Source organism: Siniperca chuatsi, linkage group LG13 (genome assembly GCF_020085105.1).
Source record: "Siniperca chuatsi isolate FFG_IHB_CAS linkage group LG13, ASM2008510v1, whole genome shotgun sequence".
NCBI classification, from domain to species: domain Eukaryota; kingdom Metazoa; phylum Chordata; class Actinopteri; order Centrarchiformes; family Sinipercidae; genus Siniperca; species Siniperca chuatsi.
In genome coordinates this window covers 19,464,466-19,490,125 of record NC_058054.1, presented here as the reverse complement: position 1 = coordinate 19,490,125, position 25,660 = coordinate 19,464,466, and the positions used below count along the sequence as shown (strand labels likewise).

General features: G+C 40.5%; 1 protein-coding gene across 2 annotated transcripts; it reads left to right on the top strand.

Annotated features, from left to right (window-relative positions):
* Positions 1 to 312: 312 nt before the first annotated feature.
* Positions 313 to 23,620, top strand: wls (Wnt ligand secretion mediator). Of its 2 annotated transcripts, none has more exons than XM_044220321.1 (12): positions 313 to 723; positions 4,589 to 4,861; positions 9,491 to 9,615; positions 10,667 to 10,828; positions 11,039 to 11,175; positions 13,849 to 14,017; positions 19,441 to 19,538; positions 19,771 to 19,834; positions 20,899 to 21,042; positions 21,174 to 21,257; positions 21,459 to 21,612; positions 22,590 to 23,620. In XM_044220321.1, exons 1-12 carry the CDS (start codon positions 618 to 620, stop codon positions 22,697 to 22,699), a joined length of 1,626 nt encoding a protein of 541 aa, XP_044076256.1. In that variant the 5' UTR covers positions 313 to 617; the 3' UTR covers positions 22,700 to 23,620. The 2 variants fall into 2 exon arrangements, with proteins under 2 accessions (XP_044076256.1, XP_044076255.1); XM_044220320.1 differs by having other exon boundaries at positions 315 to 723; positions 21,459 to 21,627.
* Positions 23,621 to 25,660: the final 2,040 nt, after the last annotated feature.

Here is a 25,660-nt window from a genome sequence, read left to right as displayed (position 1 = left end):
AGCAACTACTAAATGGACCGTGGTTGCTGTTTTAAAGTAATGTGGCCAAGAAGTCTTTGAAATGACTGTCTAAAAAAAAAAAATGAAAATGTTAACATCTACAATTCCATGACAATTTAACGTTTATTATCTCAAACCAAAAACTGCAGAATATTGGTACATTTTTTGATCTTATTTAGCAGAAGTCACAAACATGAAATGCCATATGTGTTCCTGATGTGAATCAAGGACAATGTAAGCACTAAACATGAGATGGGACCTGACCTTCCTTTAAATAGCCCTGCAGGCTTTACCCGCACAACAGGGGCGCTATTACAAGCATTCACTGACACGGTAACCTGCATTACCAGCCTCTATTGCAATGCGGTGGCGCTCCACAGATCTCTCCCCAGTCTGGTGTTGGTTGGTCGGGGATAAAGCTGAGCGCTATTCGGTCATGTGATTCCTGCTTTTTTTTTTTTTTCCTCCTCCGAAGTTGAAAGGCAGGAGCAGAGCGGTGGAGGGGCCCAGCTTGCCTTCCTACTGGCCGTTGATGCAACGTTTTCGTCCTTTTCCCACTACATTATTGTTTGTTTCTCGCTCGGTCTGATATTTTTTACTCCAACCTTTCCTTCGCGATGGCGGGGGCTATTATTGAGAATATGAGCACCAAAAAGTTGGTGATAGTGGGAGTTACTCTGCTTTTGTTTCAGGCGTTTGCCTTCATGGTCGGCGGTTTAATTGGTAAGTTTTTTTCCTCCATTTATCCCTGACTTTTATCATTTAGCTAACGTCTGTCTTTGTGCGCGCGTGCCTGTTGAAATTTAAACGTTAACGTCTGTAAACGGTAAAAGCACAAAGTTCGAAGTTGGACTGTTCGTTACATGGCTCCATAACCGCGTTAATCAATGTGTTCATAAGAAAGAAAAGGCTGTACGCGCTAACGTTAACTTTTAGCTGTATTTTACCCACCTGGGCTTGACCGAGTCGTGCACCAACAATGCGGTGCGGTTGAAACAGTCACTTTGACACCAAAGCTGCCGAAGTGCACCTCAGCTAACGTTAAATCACTGCTTTGTATCAAGGTGTTTGCTGCCTGCATGCCACAACCTTCATTTCTTCTTCTAAAAATAACACAGGAAAGACCATAACTTGTGGGTTAATTTCTGATTTTCAACACTGGAATACTCTGAAATACATCAAACCTTTTTTTTTTTTCCCCCTCCACTTCTTTGATCCAAACTCGAATGTTCTCTCCCCCCCCTTTCTCTCCTCATACCTCCGCCTCTTCCTCCTCACCCCCACCTCTAATATATAATGTCTGTCTGCTGTGTGGGGCCCCAGGCAGCATCTCTACCTCCCTTTCACTCCCTCCTCTCCCCCTGTGTGAAGCCTCCCCTTCTCCCCAAATCCCTATCGCCCCGCAGGCGTTGCATTCATGTTTCCTCCTCTTCCCCTGGTTTCATTTGCATTGAGACAGACAGTGGTGCACACAGCTGTCAAAGTTGCGTTTTGCCTTGAGGACTGTATTGGAGTTGCTGTCAAGTTTCTTCAAATCCACCCACACACACACACACACACACACACACACACACTTGATAGAAATCGAGTCCATGTGAAAGATGCCTATCTTTCTTATGGGCTGAATCTGGAAACCATCCACAGCCCCCAAACACCAGTCAGTCTCTCTGTGTGTCCCTGCAGTCCCGCTCACTCATGGCTGGTGAAAGATAAATTAGCTAGTTTGGTCCGTTCCTGGCTGAGATGGTTTTAATGAAGCCAGATTCCTTTGTGTTTGCTCTGTGGCTGAGGGCGGCAGGGGTAATTGAGTAGAAAGGGGTTTTTCTCCCCTTGTTTCCCGACAAACCCGGGAACACGGCATGGGGTCAGCAGGCTGAGGGGACGGCCATTATTCTGGACACACTGCGATGGAGACTGGAGGAGCCGGTGTGCTGCTGGACTCACAGGGTCACTAGATAATTAAACTCTAAGGGGTTCCAGATAACTGGGTTTAATTCATTTTGGTGTATTGCTCTGTGTGTGTGTGTATGTGTGCTTTTTGTTTTATTTTTACACAGCTGTTAACACACTTATACAGTTGAAAGTGCCTTGAAGATGGCCTTGGTTGAGTTTTATGACTGTGTAGAGTGTCTGCTACCCAAAGGGTGTGTAAACTTTGTGGTGTACGCCCTTCAGCTCTCAGTTACAAGTGACCAGATATGAGTAAATGTTCAGATAAGTAACAGAGTCCTTCTGTACAGGCACAAACTATTCTGATTCAGACCTTTTTTTTTTTTTTTTTTTTTTACAGTTTTCTTGCAGTTATGGATAATACACCTTTTTTAGAAACCAGGAAAATACCGGACTATCCGATCTAAAAGTATTACTCCTGCACATTTTTGACAGTGATAACAGCCTTGAGTCTTAGATATGTCACTGATCTTTTTCATGAGCTAAATCTGAAACCTCTGGGCTTTCATGTTCACCCCCATGAGTCAGTACTTCCCACCCTCGACAGTAATTACAGCTTACAAAGTCTTCCTAGATACGTCACAAACGGCTTGGCGCTTTCAGGACTGGAATATGTCTCCTGTTCTTTCTTGGGGATTTGCTGAAACAAATTGGAAGCATCTGCACATTTGTCTTCAAGTCATTCCCCTCAGATTTAGTGGGATTCATGGCTGGTTGGACTGCACAAAGACTCCTATACTTGTTTTAAAGATATTTCAGTTTTTTTTTTTTTTTTGCCTGTATAATTAGATTCCCTGTCCTGTTGACAAATAAATCATCATTCAATTCATAGGGCTTTGGCACTCTGTGATAGATCTTTTTGCAGAACAAATGGGCTACATGTTGTTCCAGGAGGTGTTCGTTCATGCACTGTAGGAATGGGGTGTGAGCTGTGTTGTCAGACATCGCAAGTTAAGTTTTCATTTCCTCAGACCAAGCGATCTTTTCTCCTGGTTCTGAGTCTTTATATAACTCCCAGGTACCTGCTTGTTTTGGTGTACAGTTCAGACTTTAAAATGCTGCAGTTTTCCCATCCTGGCTCTGAGAGTCGGTCCGATTTCTGTACTCTCACTGTCCAAGATGCCTTGTGCCTGCTTGTTCAGTTTGGTGAGGTGACCACTTCTGGGAAGCATCTGGGTGGTTCCTTATTTTTTGATGTCCTAATTATGTAGCCTAACAAACATGCTTTTTATGAACTTGCAGCACTTTTCAAATTATCGTTACTGATACCTTTTTTGCTTTTTTGTGATTGATTTTGTCAAATTAATTTAGTCTATAAAATGTACAAAAGAAGGGAAAATGTGACATTTTCAATTTCCCAGAACCCAAAGTGAAGTTTTGAAATGGCTTTTTTTTTTTTTTTTTGTTCAACCAACAGTCCAAAACCCAAAGAGATGTTTACTTATAATTTCTTTACTGTCATATATGATGAAGAAAAGCAACACATTCTCACTTTTGAGAAGAAACACATTTTTGCTTGAAAAATTAATGGAATGATGAAACGATCGAAAATAGTTTCCAGTTTATTTTCTTTTGATCGACCAATCTATTAATCGACTGGTTGATCCAGCTATACTTTGCTTTCTCACTTAGATGACTCTGATTCCAATGCACAGTTCAGTTCATGGTAGAGTTTCTGCTTTGACATGAAGTCTGTGGGAACTTGCACATAAAAAATTAATTTCATTCTCATGTCCAGTCAGTTCAATTGTCTGCAGGACATTAAAATGAAATATGATGTGCCTAACCCAATTTGGAGAGTCAGGCACCACCACCATCAAAATATTTTGTCAAAAAAATTATCTGAGAATATCAACTGTGACTATATGGATTATTGTGTTTGTCAGTTTTAAATCTTACTGTGATTCTGCTGTGAATTGTGGCTGTAACACCACACAATTCAAAGAAAGTGGAGTGGCTTGAATATTCTTTGAAGGCAGTGTAGGTTTTGTTTAATATATGGATGGCTTTACTTGTTTAAAAAGACCCCGTGTTGTTTGTTTGTACCTGATTTATAGAAAGTAAGGGGCAAATCCCAGCTCAGTCAATCTAACAGGCTCACTGAACATGCTGATCATCAAAATGTCTTTTTCTTGAGGCTACACCTCGACTCTGACATCGTTCACGTCAGACGTCCAGCTTTCACAACAGGAGACCAAAGTTTTTGTGTGCGCATGATAATGATAGATCTTTTCCCAAGCACTACTAAACTCCTGTGAGTAGAGACTGCAAACACCACTCTTCTCAAGCGCATGAATCTCAATGCGTAAACAGTGTAATTGGTGCGTGAGAGTGTTCGGGAATTTGAGAGAGAGAGAGAACCAGGCATTTCCTAAACAGTGTTTGGACTGGATTTGGCTTAAACCCAACCTGTTCCTAATGGTTGCTAAGATATTCATAATGTCCATGCACAGTTTAATCCAGAGTGCTCAAGTTTTATTTATTGATTTTTTTTTTTTTTTTTTTTTTTTTTTTTATTCAAACTTTTTGTGTGATTTCGTAGTTTGAGGGGAAATTTGGCTTGGCAGGAACTTGAAACACTGCTGCAGTATTTCAATATGACACCTAGTCTAACGTCTCTCCCACTTTGTCTCACCAGCTCCTAGCCCTACCACGGCGGTCCACTACTTGGCCACCAAGTGTGTGGATACAGTCAAACACCGACAGGAAACAAAATGGTTCATGCCTTGGGGTCCTAACCAATGCGACAAGATCCGGACCTTTGATGAGGCCATGGCTAAGAAGATTGAGGCCAACAACATTGTGTTTGCTGTCCACATTCCTCTGCCTAACAAGGAGATGAGCCCCTGGTTCCAGTTTATGCTGGTCATCCTGCAGTTTGACATCGCATTTAAGATGTACAACCAGATAGGTGAGAACCAAAGCTTTCTTATGGGTTTCAAAAAAGGGTGAGGACAACACGGCTCATGTTTCTCCTCCAGGACATGGTTTTCAAGATGTAAGAGAGGGAAGAAAGTCTAACCTAACGTGCACATTCTTGTAAAAGGCCTTGCTGTCTTACATGGGACTTGGTGTTAAGAGAATCTTTTTAAAAAAGGGCATTTAGGTGATAATTAACAAGGATTGGCTTGGTTAATTGTATTTCAAGTTTGGGTAATCAACAGTGCATCGCATGTTCTCGTTCTGCATGTGTTACATTTTTTCTGTGTTTTTTTTTTTTTTTTTTTTTTTTTTTTTCTCTCCAGTTGTCAATATTTTGTCTGTTTCACAATCTGAAGGTAAATATTTGCAGAGGCTCAGCGTGACCAAGCTAGCTTCCGAAATATTCACACCCAATGTCACTTCTAATCTCTCGCAGCATAAATTCAAGTGCAGAGTCATTTCCAATTTAACCAGTAATACTCGCTGTTATGTTTCTTATATTACCTTGCCTGCAAGACATTGTGGTACGATGTTGTAATTTCAGTCTATCATGGTGAACGCTTGAGGAACTCACAGGAATGTGTCTTTTTTTAGTAGATTAGATTTCTTTTACACTGAAAGGCAGCAGACAATGATGGATGTCCTGCTGTTTGTTCTTTATAGTGGCATAGACCCTTGGGGGTTTTGTAGACGGGCGTGTCAGACACCCTTGAGGCAGGTTTAAAGAGAGGAGAAAGGTAATCTGGACCGGTTTCTTGTTGGCTGCCTCTGAGCAATGAAATGTCTTATTATTCAAATCCTGAGACCCACAACCAAATGATTTATCTAGTTTGGATATGACGTCATCCCTGTTTAGTGGATTTCACAGTTTAACATGGTTTTTTCACCTCTTCAGAATCAGAAATCAGAAATACTTTATTGATCCCCGAGAGGAAACTCTTTTGCTACAGCAGCTCACTATCACGTCAGTGCACACAGGAATAGAAGTACTAGGCAACAAAATATAATACACTATAATACAGGTCAGAAAATAAATTAAGTACCAAGTGGGTTTTCCGGTTGTTGATGATGATGATGATGATAAAATGGTATAAAGTACTAGTGCATGAACTGCCAAGTTAAGTGTAGCTTAGTTATAATGAGACGGAGGATATCGCACAGCAGTAATAGAGGTATGAATAAATATCATCAATATCAATAAATAGGGAATTTAAGTATATTGCCCAGGAGTATTAACACAGGATATTGCACAATTGTGTCAAGTATTGCATAGATGTAATGATCAATGTCCAGTTTAATGACTTAGGGTCATACAGACTAATACTTAGAGGGAGGAGTTAAAGAGTTTGATGGCCACAGGCAGGAATGACTTCCTGTGGCGCTCTGTGGTGCTTTTTGGGGGGATGAGTCTTATGTCAGAGGCGTAAAGTGGTGCAATAATTACTCCCCGTTTGTGTATAGTCCTGAGCTTCCTACAATCTTAACAGTCTTAAAGTGAAGTGACATTAAAGTTTTGGGGAAGAAAAGAAAAGGAGGCTTGAAATCTCTCATACAGATTTCAACCTCTTGAACCAGAGTGCCAAGTTTAATAAATGTATTTTGATTTTGGGCCCCAGGCTCTGTCAGATATCTAGTTTCTATTGTCACCAGCAACTTTACTGTAACAGATTTTACGACTCCAGCCGGTGTTAAACAACACTGTTGTGAATAGTATCAGTGGATAGACAGACCTCCAGCATCTCAGTGCTTGAATGAGAGGAAATGGGGGAGGAGGGAGATAACTGGTATCGGCTGGTAGGGGGCTTTGGATCCTGAAAGAAGGGATTAGAGAGGATGATGAGAAAGTCAAATAAGTGTGTGGATCACCAGGAAAGCCTAGGAAAGAAGTTTTCACACTCCGTTACATCTTTCGCTTCATGGCTTAACATGTATAGCTATGCATTACTCAAGTTGACATTTAACAAGTCGTGTTATAAAGTCATGTCTACACTGACAAATTCCTGTAAACCTTGCTACATATCCACCTCAGGTCAATTTGTAATTAACAGAAAAGTAATAGAGGTAACTGTAATAATGTAGAGAACAAAAAGTTTGTGGTTTAATTTTATATGATCTGGCCTATCTGGTCTGGTTTGTCTAAACAGTCATGTTGCAATGGTGGCCCAGTCATCAGCATCATTTGCTTGCTCACATTTTTGGCCTCAGCGGAAATGTGTTAGGGGGCTGTGGGTTGTTTACTGCCTGGCTGCCAGACAGAGGAGTCAGTGAATCTGCCTGGACCACAGACAGGTCTTTCTGCCAGATGCTACAGACTCATTTTGATCTTTTTGAGCTGCATGACGTGCTGTGAGAACAAGGGGATGTAGAGGGAGCTGAGTACTGTAGATGCTACATGTACTAGAAACCAGCTAGTGCTGCATTCCCACTTTAAAATCATGATTATCTGACTATTTTGAACCCATTCATCTTTGCTTTTTCTGTATTTTCTGTATTGTCAGGTATGCTAGAAAGGAAAACCTGTTAAAATGTACAAACTAGCTCGTTTCAAGCATACCCAAGCCTTTAGGCTGTTGTATAATAAGAATATAAGTAAGAGGCAAATCGCATGATGCAAGGTAGGTATCACTTAATCAGGTAATGCATGCCATCTAATTTTGGGAAATTACTTCTACTACTTCCTCTATAATATCTGATACCTCAGACTTTTCTTGGATTTCTTTCTCAAATGTGACACTCATTGGTTTAATGCAAAATGAGATTGAGGACCTTTTTTTTTTTTTTTTTTTTTTTTTTAAAGCGATCCATATGTAGCAAATTGAGACATTAAAGAAATGTCTCAATTATTGCAGTTACTGTTGGATTCTGATAGATGGTTTTATTTTGGTAAAATACTCAGATTCGTTCGTCTCTGAGCCTAACACAAATAATTGTCTCTCGTACTAAATAAAAAAAGACCATTGTCCAAAACATTCAGGTAGTCATTTTGCCAAATTGCAAAACTTTATTTTCTTACGTAAAGCTTGTAGTCTTTGCGTTTCAGTTCTTAAAAAATTATACATTATAATTTTTATTCATTAAATTTGTTGATGCCTAAACCTAAACTGATTTGCTAAAGTTTTGATAGGATTCAGATTCATTGAACTGAATACCGGATTCAGATTTAATAAAATGTTGATAAGCCAAGTCTTCCATAATTAACAAAATGGCGTCAGCCCGTCTGTCTAAATCCTGACCAGAACACTCTGTGCCAAAGGTAGGCGGATTCGGTTCTGCAGCTGTATGAGAAATGAACACAAGGCCATCTCTTTCTTGACTACCTTGTCTGTGTGACAATGTGCATCCCAGAGAAGAGCTTCGCCCTTATTAACCACTCCACCCACCTGGTTCACTCCACCCCGGCACCAAGCACCCCTTGGCCAGAGTCCAGCAATAACACAGCTGTTGAGGAGGCTTAGTTTCCGTGGCAATGGCCGCTGGACTGGAGTGGAATGTTTGCATGAAGTGAGCTGACATTCGAGGGCGTCTGGCTCGACCAATAGCAGAATGGAGGGCATTACAGAGACGGAGACAGTCGGCTGCCAGTTCTCATCTGGTTCCCTCTCCCCCTCCACTACTTAAAATTTTTTTTCTTTCTCACAGCACAGGCCACTGGGTTTCTTTCTCTCATTCCAGCTTGTTTCATAACGGCACAAGAGGCACTCTGGAGGGCTGGAGGAGAGAACACTTGGCTTTGTAATGTGATCTAAAGATGCAGTTTTAATAGCTTGGCTTTGGATGTTTTTGTTTGATTCACTGGGCTGGGCTGTTGGAGGCCAGCTCAAGGTCTTGTTGGAGTTTATGTCAAGTAGGAAGTAACCTAGATTTGGGCCACCATGGAGAGCAGACTGAATCACTGAATATGTTTACATGCTGAGAAATAATCCTATTAATCTCACCGTTTCAGACTCATTCCAGGTGACGGGACCACATATTAACACTCAAATGATTTGGCATTGTAAAAACATGTCTGTGTTTTTGTTTTGTTTTAGAATATACCAACTAAAACCAGTCTAGTTGAAAATACAGCCTTAATGATCCCCATAACAGACATCAGATAGAACTGCTGCCATGAAGCTCAGATTCTCAACAATTGAAATAAAATAAATGTCCATCCTCCTCTTCTTCACATTGTACCAAATGAACAGTACAATTATAGTGTGGAATGCCTCCATGTCAGTGCTAGCAGTGTTGTCACTTTGCTGGTCTCATAGTTAAAAGGCCATGGCTGTCTGTCATCAGGACTTAATTTTATCCCGTCATTGGGATAATAACAGCCAGCAGAGTTGTGCAGTGAGTAGGTAGAAGAGGCATTGAAATACAGACAAACATGAATGTCTTATTCAGTGCATTTTTCCATTTTGGAAGACTTAATTACTCAGTGCTTGCAGATCACAGAATTTCTTTGAGTGCAATGATTTTGGTGCCAGTTCAAGTCTAAATCATAACGCTGCACAAATTGGACTTTGATTTTGGGATGTTTATTGACATACTTGCATACTCAATGTCTTTAACAAATAAATGTTGACTAAATGTTTGTACTGATCTGAAAGTGAATTGCTGATGTGGTAATTCTTTTCAGAGGATGGAGCGTTGGCCACCATTGACGTGGGCCTGGCCTACAGAGACGACACAGTCAGTGAGTGGACAGAGATGGCTCATTCTTTCGAACAGAGGAAGCTCACCTGCAACTTCACTACTACCAAGGTGTGTAAATGACACTCACCATTATGCATGTTTTTAGAATACCAAAAACAACTTATTCCAGTTTACTGCAACAATAATAGTGCCTGTTATTTGTCACTTTCTCATGAGTGTCTTGATATCTTGATTATCAGCTTCCACAGATGCTATTGCTGTTGCAGATGATAAATCAAGTAATTGATATGGTTCCAAATTCAAATATAAGTAACCTTATTACCACCTTATTTTGTCATCACAGCTCTTTTTGATGCAATTTCATGACATTACAAAGTTATTTTTAGCCTCAAATACTGGGAGCTATAAATACTTCATAGGGGATTTTGCTCCACCACTTTCGATATTGCTAATTGTAATGATACTTTACTGATGCCACCAGTGTTGGCCAATGAACCCCATTTTTATGGGAGCGATTCACAACCTAGCTTAAAGGTGGGGTATGCGATTCTGGAGAAATCAAATACCATGATATAGAGCGAACAACGACACAGCAAGTAATGTAACTAACGTTAGCTAGGTTGTGGATTAGCAAAAAGTCGCTACAGTTGCTTCTGCAAAGCTAACAGCCAGAGAGGACGAGACGTTTCCCCGAGCCAGCACAGCAGCCCCAGACAGCGATACTCACAACTCTCCTGCTACTATAGCTAACATCACAACAACAGCATATCTTGGAAAACTGAAAAATAAGTTTGCCATGGGCAAGTCATATAATGTAACCTGACACACACACCATGGTCTGAGACACTTTGTTTTTTATTTCCCATTTACAGAGCCAGGGCTGTGTACCAACTCTGGATATTTTTTTTTTTTTTCAGCGTACACGCTGAACGGACGGGCAATTTTTTATTACCGCTGGACACTAATACCTGTTCCTCCAGCTGATAGTGGTCTATGTCTCAACACACAGACACCTTGTTGCGCAGCCAGACTGAGACTTTTTAATTATGGGGGCTAAATTAAGTCTGTAGGCTGTGCCTTTGGTATTATTAAAGGCATTTAAAGTATTTTATCTTCAGATGAATGTTTTAAACCAGAAATGCTGCTGTGTGTTTTCCAGACCTATGAGAACGAGGGACGTTACTATGAGTGTGACCTGCTGCCCTTCATGGAGGTCGGCAGCGTGGCCCATAAGTACTATCTTCTCAACATCCGCCTGCCTGTCAATGAGCGTAAGAAGGTCAATGTGGGGATCGGAGAAATCAAAGACATTCGTCTTGTTGTAAGTTTCCATATGATAGGGACCTGAGTATTTGCAGCTTTTTGGTACACTGCTTAATGTAGACCCACACAGTCGAGGGTCCTTTTTCAACTGTGACAGTGACATTTTTGGCCATTGAGTGATACCGTGTTAGCGTTAGCCCATGTTTGCCAATAAAATAACATACACAGCACAAATAGTTGACACTGATGATGGTTTTTCTCCTCCAAGAGCATCCATCAGAACGGAGGCTTCACCAAAGTGTGGTTTGCCATGAAGACATTCCTCACACCCAGCATCCTCATCATCATGATCTGGTACTGGAGACGGATCACCCTCATGAGCAGACCTCCTGTGCTGCTGGAGAAGTAAGGCAGCTCCCTCATCATCGGTTTCTCAGTGATGTTCTAAGTTCACCATTGTATTGTTAGCATCATTTATTGTTTGTAGAGAACTATACCTTTTTTGGCTGAGTCACGCCTGCAATTAAGAACTCAGGTTTACATTTATGGTGAACCATGCTCATTTGAAGAAAGTAATGGTTTCATTATATGCCGCGGAGGCTCTGCTTCAGTGTGTCTACTGGGTTGAAGGCATATATTAACTATGGATGAAATGTAAAGTAGGGCATGCTAACTCTGTGCAGTGATGCTAACTCTGTGCAGTGAAGGTCACTATCAGAAGGCGTTGTTCATCAAGCGTCTGAGGAGGAATGTTATCTAAGGACATTCAGTAGGTCACTCTCAGCATTGTAAATGCATGTTAAACTATCAGTTATGTGGTGTAATCAAACAAATCTGTGGAAATGGTGACATGTGCCGCTTGACTTCAAAACAAATGAAGACCTTCCTCTTGCCAGATTTCCTCTGAAAATATAGAAATATATCAGAGGGGGGAAAAAAAGACTCAAAACCTCAGAAATTTGTGTTCATTCCTTTAACCGAACCCCATGAAGGCTAGAGCTGCAAATATAGGTAGTTCTGCCTGAAGCAGATAGTTTGCTATGCTCAGAGCCCAATGTTTGTCTAACCCCCTGCCGTGCTGGGAAGACAGATCAGTAAGAGGCAGCGTTCTGCGCCATGGGAAGTGCCTGGCGAAGCGTGAAACGCGTTACAAAATCGGCAAGCTAGCACTCAACCGACACATGCCGCATACACACATTCAGGACATACACACCAGCTTGCTGAGACACCACATGCATGAGCACACACACACACACACACACATACACACGTTTGTTTCACTATCCTGGTGGAGGACATTGACATAATGCTTTCCCTAGCCCCTTACCCTAACCTTACCATCACAACTAAATGTCTAACCTTAACCCTTACCCTAAACCGTAACCTAATTGTAACCTGTGCCCTAAAACCAAGTCTTAACCCTCAAAAAGCAGTCTCTACCCATGGGAACCTCAATTTTTGTCCCCACGGTGACATAAGTCGCCATGGGTTAGTGTGCATTCAGGTTGAAGTCCCCACTGGGATATAAGAACATGAAACACACACACACAGTCAATGTCTCTCTCCTTCCCTTTGTATTTTCCGGCTCAAGGCTCTTATTCCCAAATGACCAGCAGGGTCTCAGGAAGTGCGACTCGTACCCTATTTGTGGACAGCGGATGATTTTTTCATGCTGTAAAAGCTTTACCAGAGTCTCCTGTCATGCTACTCCACAGAGGTGTCAGACTTCCTTTAAATGTAGAGGACAGATGTGAGTGGGAACTTTCAGTGTGGAAAATGGCCTACGATGATATAATTCATAAAGTTATTAATTATTTTTTATTATTTAAGTTGTTAAAAATCCATCATCTTCATTTTGTGGCTTTAGAGACTTTTCTTAAAATTGGAAACTGAAAAATGTTCTGTGCTCAGAAAAAGATACAACAGACATTGTGACTTGTCGTAGCAGGAATAGCACAGGTGGGATTAATAACATTAACGATGGCTCTGTTCAATTAAATGTGTCAGTGAGTTAGTGTGCACAACACCGGAAACCAGGAACTGGCTCACCCAAATGCAACGCAGACACGATTAATGTTATTAGTTACACCTGTGCTTTCCCTGCTATCACATGTCAAAATGTCTCGTGTAAAAGGTCTATTTAGGACCTCACCACATTAACTTGACAGATTTTCATACCAAGCACATTTGGTTTTTTTCCACACACACACAGACAGATAGATACCGGCCTCAGCTCTCCTGTCTGCTGATGAGCTGTCTGGAGTGGAATTGCTTAGAACCTGTGTTACATTACCCACAGCAGCGCGTTAACAAAAAATGTTTGTACCCTCATGTTTTCAGGTCACCTTTATCTGCTGCTCCCCCAACCCCCACCCCGTCTCGCGCACACAAACGCACACATACACACTATAGCTCTGTTACACGCTCTGTGCTGTCTATTTACGATCATCCTTTCATCTACTGGCGGCATGCAGGGACCTGCTGCAGACGCTTGGAAGACAAGCTCTATTCTGTCTTTCTGTAGGCTGGTTGTTCTTAATTCATCCATATTTCTCTCTAAACGTCTGGATTTCAAGGTTGAGGGAGGTTGGCTGTAATAATGAGGCTTATTTGGAAAGGCAGTGAATTATGTAAAAACGGATAGGTCAGTAGGGACACACTGTGCTTGTAGCTGAATGGATAATCAATAATGTCCCAAGATCTAATGAGCCTGCTTCAGCAGACACAGATGTAGCCTTGCTCTAAAACATTGATTGTGTCTGTGTAAAAGATGTAGTCCAGATTCAGGTGTAAAGCCTGTCAATTCAAGTGACCCTAAATTTAGTCTGCCACTGTTCAACACTACATTTTCTTTTTCCTCAGGGGCTGTAGCTTTTTTAAGTCTCCATTTATCTTTCTTGAACATACAGCATGGTTGCTGTATACTGAGTTATACTGCTATGGATATTAATTTAAAATATAACAAATTCATTATCAACAAGCAACAATAGATATATTTAAACACATATGCATGGTTGCAGTTTATTAATCCTACCACCCACAGATGTTGGTAATGATGGTGAAAAATTGCTCCCTCAGGGTAATTCTTGCTCTGGGTATCTCCATGACGTTCATCAACATCCCAGTGGAGTGGTTCTCTGTTGGCTTCAACTGGACCTGGATGCTGCTTTTTGGAGACATCAGGCAGGGCATCTTCTACTCCATGCTGCTCTCCTTCTGGATCATCTTCTGCGGGGAGCACCTCATGGTACTGTACACGGCACCATTTACAGTGAGGAAAAAAAGTATTTGAACACCCTGCTATTTTGCAAGTTCTCCCACTTAGAAATCATGGAGGGGTCTGAAATTGTCATCGTAGGTGCATGTCCACTGTGAGAGACATAATCTTAAAAAAAAAAAAAATCCAGAAATCACAATGTATGATTTTTTTTAACTATTTATTTGTATGATACAGCTGCAAATAAGTATTTGAACACCTGTCTATCAGCTAGGATTCTGACCCTCAAAGACCTGTTAGTCTGCCTTTTAAAATGTCCACCTCCACTCCATTTATTATCCTAAATTAGATGCACCTGTTTGAGATCGTTAGCTGCATAAAGACACATGTCCACCCCATACAATCAGTAAGAATCCAACTACTAACATGGCCAAGACCAAAGAGCTGTCCAAGGACACTAGAGACAAAATTGTACACCTCCACTAGGCTGGAAAGGGCTATGGGAAAATTGCCAAGCAACTTGGTGAAAAAAGGTCCACTGTTGGAGCAATCATTAGAAAATGGAAGAAGCTAAACAGGACTGTCAATCTCCCTCGGACTGGGGCTCCATGCAAGATCTCACCTCGTGGGGTCTCAATGATCCTAAGAAAGGTGAGAAATCAGCCCAGAACTACATGGGAGGAGCTGGTCAATGACCTGAAAAGAGCTGGGACCACCGTTTCCAAGGTTACTGTTGGTAATACACTAAGACGTCATGGTTTGGAGGAAGAAGAATGATGAGTACCATCCCAAGAACACCATCCCGACTGTGAAGCATGGGGGTGGTAGCATCATGCTTTGGGGGTGTGCAGTGCGACTGCACTGTATTAAGGAGAGGATGACCGGGGCCATGTATTGCGAGATTTTGGGGAACAACCTACTTCCCTCAGTTAGAGCACTGAAGATGGGTCGAGGCTGGGTCTTCCAACATGACAATGACCCGAAGCACACGGCCAGGATAACCAAGGAGTGGCTCTGTAAGAAGCATATCAAGGTTCTGGCGTGGCCTAGCCAGTCTCCAGACCTAAACCCAATAGAGAATCTTTGGAGGGAGCTCAAACTCGTGTTTCTCAGCGACAGGCCAGAAACCTGACTGATCTACAGAAGATCTGTGTGGAGGAGTGGGCCAAAATCCCTCCTGCAGTGTGTGCAAACCTGGTGGAAAAACTACAGGAAACGTTTGACCTCTGTAATTGCAAACAAAGGCTACTGTACCAAATATTAACATTGATTTTCTCAGGTGTTCAAATACTTATTTGCAGCTGTATCATACAAATAAATAGTTAAAAAAATCATACATTGTGATTTCTGGATTTTTTATTTATTTATTTTTTTTAAGATTATGTCTCTCACAGTGGACATGCACCTACGATGACAATTTCAGACCCCTCCATGATTTCTAAGTGGGAGAACTTGCAAAATAGCAGGGTGTTCAAATACTTAATTTCCTCACTGTAACTTAATGTTTGATGATTTTCTGACTGACCTGCAGGCTTGCTTGCTTGCTAACTGGAATCTTACTTACAGCCATTTAGTACTAAAGGTATTTAAGTCCCGTCACAGCCATTCTGGGACTACTTAATGGTGTTAAAAAAGATTAACTGTGTTTCAGATAAAAACAAGACTGAGTGCTTGCTTAGAGGAATGCTTCAGCGCTTGTGCATCTTGTCCTCTTCCTTACTCCAGGTTAATCTAAATAAGTGTATAGTGTGTGTATTTAATGTGTCCCACCCAGCAATCACCACTTTACAATCTTCTAAAATAACACTATGAAAAATATAATGGAGCGCTTTGTTAGGATAAGGGTGTATATGTCTGCAGATACACTTTGCATCACAATACTGCAAGCTGTGAATTCCATCCAGTGCCTTTTAAAAGATATTTACCCCCCTTGGACTTCTTTATGTTATGTTTAATAGAATTGATTTTGAGTGAGTGGATGTAAAAAGAGACTCTTCTTTACGATGAACAAAGGAGACACGAAAGTGACAGAATAGGTGTCTGTATGTGTGTGTCACCTCAGCTGTGAAGAGTTCAATTATGCTTGTAGGCCTGTTTATTAGGTGTACATTTGTTAGGTAACACAAATCCACATTTGTTTAGCAATACCTCCACTTGTCTGCTTTTTGCGACCTTTTTTTCTACACTAAGACGGTGTAGTCCCTCATTCGTCCAGGAGTGTTCTATCGTAGAAAAGGTTTCAGTCGTAGTCATCTGGACACTGTTTTCAGAATCAAGACGTTTCAGCTCCCATCCGGAAGTCATTCTCAATAGTGAAAAAATGGGACGGGAACTAGAAATTTAAGCTATGTGTTACATAAGCCCTGCCCTCAGGAAGGAGTCTGCCTGAGTATCTGTTAATAGCTAGTTTCACCTGAAACTGACCTAATAGTTTCAAGATGGCCCAGTAATCAGTAATCAGGCCTATTGTTTTCTGGCTGCATCTACTTCATCACTGTTTTTTCTACACTCTTTGTCTTAAGTATTACATGGTATACTGTATTGATACGTTTGGTTGTCAAACAGAACTGCCCATTTTCTGATTTAAAAAAAAAAAAAAAGATACAAATTTAAATGTTGCCATTATGAGTTAATGTTAAAACCTATAATTAAAAAAAATAAAAAAATAAATAAAGTTAAGGTGATAAGGTGTTTTTATGGAAAAAGGTTTTTCCCATCTTATCTCACTGTTAGTTTTGTCCAGGAAATGCAGTTCTTTGCAGCATGGGTTCTGGTCAGAGGACAAGTGAAGACGTGTGAGAGCTGTCTATCAGCCATCAGAATCTTCCCTGAGCTTGACCATCATCCCACAAATGACTCGCAGGTCGTTCTTGTCTGACGTCTGTTAATCAGCCTGGATTGAGTCAGTCATGGAGATGGGGTCCATTAACTCGGTGACCTCTCTGACAATCTCCATGTCTGCCTCAGACAGGACGACGTCTCTTTACCCTTCCTCACCTCTCTGGATTGGATAGCAGTGTATTGTGCACAGAAGGCACCTCAAGCCAACTGCCTCGACGAGTAACGTGTCCCTTACGTTATCTATTCCTAAACCTGGTTGCTTGTTCTCAAGGTTCCACTCGGCACACGCTCCTAGATCAACTCCTGTGTATACCTCATTGTACACTCTTGTTTGCAGCCCCTGACTTTTCATCACCCAGCTTTTGGATATGTAGTGATCATAGTGTAGTGTAGTTTTGGAGTCGTGCATGACATCCTTTCATCGGTGCTTGATAACAGCCAATCTGAATATCTCAAAATATTTTTTTCTCTTCACCTTCTCATACACTGGAGAGATGTGTTCCTTTTCCCCCAAATATTTTTCCAAATATCTTCAAATCCCTGGCTGGATTTGAAATGGGTGTATTGTGGTTATGTGGTACAAGTCTTCTGATGATTTTCCAGGATGCCTCGGGTATGTGCATTTTTGTACAGACTACCTGCTTGATATTTTGCACCAGAGCTCCAGTTTTTGTTTCATGATAAAAAACCTAAAAGTCTTAGTCTCTGCTACACTACAGTATGTAGTCACTAATCCTTTACATTCAGTACAAGTAGAACAAGGGCTTCAGTAATTGGCTTGTCATGTGGAGCTGCTGGCAAATAAACCACAGATTTCATGTTGATTCGAGCATTCATCCCCTCTTGAACTTTGTCATGTTTTTGGTTTACAACTTTGTAAACTTTTTACAACTAATTAAGTTTTTTTTGACACTCATCAATAGAAAGATTGATCATTGTAGATTGATCTTTTGAATTGTCACAGCAGGAAAAGATGATCGGATGTAACTAATAACATTAATGATGGCTTTGTTCCACAGGTGTCATTAAGCCACGGCAGCGAGCATTCATGCACAATAGACCTTTTTATGACAAACATTTTGATATGTCAGGAAAAGCACAGGTGTATTTAATAACATTTCCAGGGTTCTGGTATTGTGCACTCTGGAGTTAATGTTATTAATTACACCTGTGCTTTTCCTGCTATCACATGTCAAAATGTCTGCTGTGACAAATAAAAAAACAAAAATAATTTATTTCAAGTACTCAAGTCAACATTTATAGCCTCTGTCTGTATCAGCACATATGGACACTGCAATTTTCCACAATGCTTCTGTGCTTTGTCAAGTTGCATGGAGTTAACACTGAACTTAAGTCCTGCCTCAAATTCTGGATTGTATAGAGGTCTGCGCTCTGATGTGGCTACTTCAAGACATTTAATATAGTTTTTAAGCCATTGCTGTTGCAGACTGTAGCAGCATTTCTTTATATTTAGCTGCATTCGTTTTTATCTAACTGCACAAGCCTTCTAGGGCCTTCTGTGGAGAACATCTCAACAGCAAGATGCTGCCATCACAAGCATTCGTGATGGTGTGTTTTGATCTCATCTGGCCATAAAACCCTTCTTCTGCATTGTTTCAAACTCATGGAAGTAGTTGCGTTTTATTTTTTGTGGGATTTATTTATTTTTTTTGGCTTTGTGTGTTGTAAAGGTGGGACAGGTGAAACACCAGGCCAACAGTTTCTGTCTGCTGTCTCTCCCATCTCAGCTCAGAGTTGCCACAGTTGCCCTCTTGGTGGCCTTCCTCACTAGTGTCCTTCTCACACTGTGCACCGACGCGAAGCAGATTTACAGCTCTGCCATTTTCTTTGTTTATTTTGTGTGTGTGTTTAGTACATTATGAAACCAGCTGTGATTAGAGGAGTCGTAGTAAAGGGGGTGCAATTGGCTATTTCATATTTTTGTGTCACTTTGACATTCTGTTGATCAGTGGTAAAAATCCTACATATGTATGCTGTAGATCTGCTTTGATGTAAAGTTTAAAAACAAAGTCCAAGGGGCTGGATACCTTTTTTTATAGGCACTGTACATTTTTAATGATATTGTCAGGACTAACATTAGTAGCACTGAAGAATGTGGTATAGAAGCAGACACAATTTAAGGCTGTATCTTATTTACACCTACTTGTTTGGCTCATCCGATCATGCCAGGTTGCATTAACTGCCAGGTTTGTACACTGTGGTCGGATCGTAACCGCATGAGGTGACCGTCAGAATATTTGATCTGAGTGATATGGGGACACACATCTGGACCAGTTCTTGATATTTAACAATATAGAGACCTTTTTGTATATTAAATCAGTTGCTCTAAGGTTTTTCACAGCATGTGCGGTTTTAATGGATGCATCTGTGTCAACACTTAGCCTGGTGCACTCATTCACATCAGGTGCCTTGAAATATTAAAAAAAAAAAATCTTAAGTACTTATTTTGGCTACAGGGCAATAATGTTATTTACAGTATGATCTTGATCAAGATGGAATTTGGTGATAATGGACTTGTTGTACCATATATGATCTATGAAATGTATTATAGTATATCCCATCTTTAAGTCTGTTTTGTCCTTTTCTCTCAGGACCAGACAGAGAGGAACCGTTTCTCGGTCTACTGGAAGCAGGTCGGACCCATCGTGTTTGGCTCCTTCTGCCTCTTTATCTTTGACATGTGCGAAAGGTGAGACCAAGTTTTTTTTTTTTTTTTTTTTTTTTTTTTTCTCACTACTAACAACAAGAGACTTGTTTTACAAAAGTGTTACAAATCAGTTTGCAATACATTATAATAATTATTTTTAATTTAATGCATAATCTCCATGCTGTGTTATGTGCTTTTGAAATGTAATGAAATGCTGTGACATGCTCAAAAGAGATAAAATAAAATTACATTTTTGTTTGTTTTGTGTCACCAGAGGGGTCCAGCTGACAAACCCCTTCTACAGCATCTGGGCGTCTGATGTAGGAACTGAGCTTGCTGTATCCTTTTTTTTTTTTTTTTTCTTTTTTTTTAAACTAATATTTGACAACAGTATCAGAAATAGAGCACTCCATCACCCCTGTAAACAGCTAGTCTGACAGGTAGGAAGCTAATAAATACCCTTTGAGAGTGTAAATGGCCAAATCATGTTTTTTTTTTTTTTTTTTTTTTTTTTTTTTTCAGTTTAGCAGCCAATAAACATGTTTATGGTTGTTCCTCTGCTCTTGTTGGAACAGATTCATGTCTTTATTAATACTGTGCCAACTGCAACACTGTTTCTGTCTCATCTTCAGGCTCAAGTTGTCATGGCTCCATGCCCTGCTTCTGGTTCTTGCAGTACATGTATGAGAGGTTCATCTAGTTGGCTTTTAGCATGAACTGGAAACTGATGTCCAGACTAATAAGATGAGAAATAATTTAGTAATGCCATATGTGAAAGCCCAGGGACTCGGGATGATGGGTTTATGTGCGTGTACTGCTTTGTTTTCCTTGCTTGCCAAGCTGAGCAATGCAAGATTCATCAGCACAGCTCTTCAAAAACAACTGCCAAACACCCTGCTTTTTTCAGTCTGCAAAAAAAGCTTGCTTAGTGTTGCTGACTCTCAGCGGCTTGATTTTAAATCATTTGGTGCAGTGTCTATAACCAGGGTCATCAAATCTTTATAAGGCCCACCGCTGACATGTTTCTGCCGTGCCTTCTACTGCGGTGAAGTCTGTTAAGGTTTTATTAATGGGACACACAACCTTACAAAGCATTTAAAAGCAGTTTTTTTTTTTTTTTTTCCCATGATGATTTAAAGTGTAGATACAAGCAAATTGTCTCGCCACTTAGCCCATTTTCCAGTCTGCAATATATATGTAATGTCACTCTGGTGCATATAAGGCTAAACCTGCATACCAGTATACAAAGTCTGCTTGCTTTAGAATGAGGAGTCTGTATTTGTGGACAAACAGTTTTTAAGTAATTACATCTTCCATATTTCTACAGTATGCACCACCACTCTGCTGACTCTTTTTAAAGGAGAGTGTTCTTTGGTTATTTCCTTGACTGCTGTTGCATCAGATGGCATTCATAATTGTGGCAGGGATCTGTGCCTGTCTCTACTTCCTCTTCCTCTGCTTCATGGTTTTTCAAGTCTTCCGCAACATCAGCGGTAAGAGGACGTCCCTGCCTGCCATGTCCAAGGCCAGGCGCCTGCACTATGAGGTGTGTGTGCGTTTCTAACTGTTCATTACCAAACCATTTGTTCATGACCGTACAAAAGGATTTCTCCATTACATGGCGTATGTTTTTCTTAACTGTTATGTCACTAACTCATCCCCTTTATCACCCTGTAGGGTCTGATTTTCAGGTTCAAGTTCCTCATGCTGGTCACTCTGACCTGTGCTGCCATGACTGTCATCTTCTTCATCATCAGTCAGGTGAGTGCCACAATGTTAGGAAAGCAAAAGGTAATACCCTCCACAGTTGGGACTATTTAGGTGATAATTGGTGACATTTTTTTATTTCATAGTGACGATAAAAAAAGTTTGGTCCTGTCTGAAAACATACAAGCAGCCTGCCATACAACGCTCTGCCCTAAGAACAGTAACACAAAAAAGGATGTATTTGCCTGTGTCCAGGTGAATGAGGGCCACTGGCACTGGGGAGGACACACGGTGCAGGTGAACAGCGCCTTCTTCACCGGCATCTACGGCATGTGGAACCTGTACGTCTTCGCCATCATGTTCCTCTATGCGCCGTCTCACAAACGCTATGGAGACGAGCAGTCAAGTGGTCAGTGCATAACTGGTAACTACATATTTCTACTAGCTTTCTAAAGGAATAAGATGGATGAAGTGTCTGTTGTAAATGCTCTCTATTGCTTTAAAGTAATGTAGTTAGGATGAAAATGAACAATTTCAGTCATTGTAGCAGTAAAGTCTTGGATATAAGCCTTAAGTCTTAATGTTTTAATATATTAGGATTAGAAATAAACCCTGTTGTTTCTTGTCTACTTTAAGTTTTAGGTTGACATCTTGGAAAATTTGGTGCTATAATTATAGAAATAATTTATTACAGTTAGTTTGCGTTACTCCTAAGCGTTACATAAATAAACCTTCTCATTGTGTTTAAAGTTATTGGTTAAATTTCATTAGTGTCCCAGTAGCTCTCACTTCATTCTGATGGGGAACAAGTGTTTTGTCCTCTGCTGTAAAGCTGCCTATTCATCCAAAGTTTGTTTTTGGAGGAAGGGGGGGGTTGGTGATTCAGAAGGACCCAGATTCCCAGGGGAAAGAAGGGTCTCTTTGGCCCGAGACGGTGATTCTAATGGACACCAGGCTTCCTTCCAGACGGAAAGCAAGGGAACAGTGAAGAGAGGATGGGGGATGGTGAGGGAGGTGTGGTGGAGAGCAGGGAAGTAATGAAAACCATCCATCCATCTCCTGACGTCAGTGACACGGGGAGAGAAAAAGAGTGTTTGAAGTTCTGGAAGCCTTCCCTGAAATGCGTCAACCAATCTCATGGGAGGGGCGATTTACTTTATCGGCTCTTGAGTTTCACTTCTGTTTCGAACAAGCTGAAAGTATATATGTTAATGAAATTCAGCTAAACCTACTTATATGCAATGGATTCATTGCCTGCAGTATTACGAAGGAATATGCACAACGAGAACCCAAACAACAAAATATGTGCTCTTAAAATGTTTTTATATTCACGTTTATATTATTGGTAATTTCGGTGTTGGTGATGTGTCACGTTCATGTGAGCAGGAGATGCCGGAGCAAACAGTGGAGAGGACATCCAGCTCACTACTACCATCACCCATGTTGATGGCCCCACTGAGATCTACAAAATGACTGGCAAAGAGGCCCAGGAGTAGATTTCACTGTAAGACTTTAAGACTCCCCTCTACTACCTACTGCTCCAATAACCCCCTCCCTCGTATATGTAATCAAACAGGCTTTTCTCTTCACATCCCCTGGCCCTAAAGCAGCATCGGCAATCCACCTTGCATGTACCTACCAGTCCCACAGTTACTGTCCCCTTCCAGCACCCAACCCTCAGCTGTGTGATTTGTCACGTGCCACCCTGTTCCCAATTGTGTCTCTAAAGGCTGAATATTATCACCACCTCCAATCAGTCCCTTTCATCTTATGGTGGAATTGTTTTTCTCACATTTCATATTTTATGTAAACTATGTTGTGTTTGTAAATGTTGCACAATGCTTTTGACACCAAAAAGGAGATTTTAAATTGTAAAAGTAAACCATTTCTTGGTGGTCAGAACTGGCATTTGGCAGCCGATACACTCCTGTTTTAAAGTATAGTGGTGAAACTAAATTGTTTGTAAAGACCTGAGCTTTTGACCAAGATGGACAGCAAGATTTTGTGGATACATTTTAGCCACTTGGTTTGATTTTTCTGCTTTATTATCTGTTATATAGTCAGTCAAGGCCTTAGAGCCTGTCACAAATGCATATTCTTCCATAGAATGTAGATCATGTTCAGTACTGCTGTCAGTCTTTCAAGTGGTGAAGATCTTTTTTTTTTTTTTTTTTTTTTTTATATATATATCACTGGGGGGAAATGTACACACCACGTAGCCACTTTGGGAAATGCATACTGTGTGTTCATTATGTTACAATGTAGATATCTATTTTTTATAAAGTGCATATTTTCAACTTCACAAACTATATGCATCAAACTCTATGAATGTTTTTGAAGTTGACTGTAGCCTGTTATACATGGTTCTTAGTTTTCTTTTTGCTTTTTATGCTAATTTAAATAAAAAATAAACCTTTTACTTGTGTATTGTCATAGTCTTTGCTCTGAATGATTGAGTCATATGTTTTATATAAAAGTCCTTATTTTTAGTGTTATCTGCCAGTAATTTAAAGAAAAATGAAGGGAATGTCTCTTTAATCTCTCTCAGGAATCCAGTGCTCATGTACCCTGTATAAGTTTATAATGAGCCTAACTTACAGTTCTTCATACTATACTGGATATACTAATCATAAAACAGACTCATGTGTGTTGGATGTTTTTGGTACAGTACACAGCTGAAACAGCTTGGCTGCAAGGCTTTTTGAAATAAACAGGCATACAATGCTTGCGCCTCACAAATGTCTGAACATGTATTCACGTAGGGAGAGTGCGCCTCTGCAAGGCTCGTAGCGGAACAACAAACCTGCTTTCACTTTTCTCATCAGTAAGCTAGCCAGAGAGAGCTAGTGTGAGACAGGAAGTCGGGTTTTTTTTGTTGTGGATTTTACCTACATTCTGAATAGGGGTGGGACGATACAGGTACCTCACGATTCAATTCTGTGGCAATATGTGGTCCACGATATGATAATATCACGATTCGCGATATCTACGATATTGAATATATTGGAAAAAATTTCATCAACGATATATCACGATATATGTGACTGAAAAGAAAAAGAAGGAATAAGGAAATAAGGAAATTTTATGCATTTATTAATGCCAACATTTCCAACATTGTGCAAAGAAATATGCATTTGCATAACTCACTGCCTCCTGGTCTTAAATGTAAACACTGTACATCTAGACAGATAAAAGTGCATGAACATTACAAAACAACATGAACATTAACATGTGTAAACCATAATACTGAAACGTACTGAGCGCACCCTCCACTTTGGCTCTGGTATCTGCATTGAATGCAGGGATGACTTTGTCTGTAAAGTGCCGACGACTCGGTATCTCGTATCTCGGTTCCAGTGTTGTCAACATTCTGCAAAATCCATCATTCTCGACCACGCTGTAAGGGCGAAGGTCCTTGCAAATAAATTCGGCGATGGACTTAGTGATACTCTGTGCCCTCGGCGACCCAAAGGGGAGCTTTGCTTTGAACGCAGTAGTGATTGTCGGCTGACTTGGTTTACCCTCATTATCACCTGAGAGTAGTTCACCGTGATAGCGAACGAGGTGCATTTGCAGATTCGTAGTGTTGCAGTTATATTTTATCTTTGCAAAGCAGTTCTTGCAGATTGCATAGTTTTTATCCAGTGCCTTTCCGTCGACTGTCTCGTAAAACCCGAAGTGTCTCCACACTTTAGAGTGGAAACTAGCGGGTGGGTCTTTGATTAGTTTTTTATTGTTTTCCGCCATTCTTCTCGCTTCTCTTTTTTTCTGCAATTCTCTGTTGTTTAGTTAACTTGTGTTCTTCACCGGCCGCTGTTTGTGCCACTTTACCCCTATTTACTCGAACAGCGCCCCCCGCAAACAGAATGGTAGATATTGGGTAGTGACAGTGACAATGACAACGGGTAAATTAATCATTTTGTGTTGTAATAAAATATCGATATTGGGCGTTAGTGTATCGATTATTTATTGCGACAGAGAGCACAACAATATATTGCAATATCGATTTTTTTTCCCACCCCTAATTCTGAATGACGGATATTTGGGAGATAAAGTTGACTTTTGTTTGTATTTATAGTGCTTCATCAAAAGGTGGAAAGTATTAATACAGTAAATACAGTTTTCATGTACTGTTAGATAGTATTTCCTCTTTGGGAGACTTGGCTTTTACTCTACTGCATTTCAGAGGGAATTGTTAAATCCACTGCATATTTCTGAAAAATGTAGTTTCCGGTTAATCTGCATATTAAGCTTTTACCTTTTTAAAATATAAAATCAGCTTATACAGTATTATATACGTAGTATTGCTGTTGTGAGGTAAAAATAAATCTCAGGAATGTCAACTTTTAAGAAACTCTTGCCCTTTTTCAACGTTTTTTCTGCCTTGTTTCAGTTTGACAATACAATGCACACAAAATGCTCCTAGCGATCGTTTTCTCAGCTTGTCGAAGAGCTCA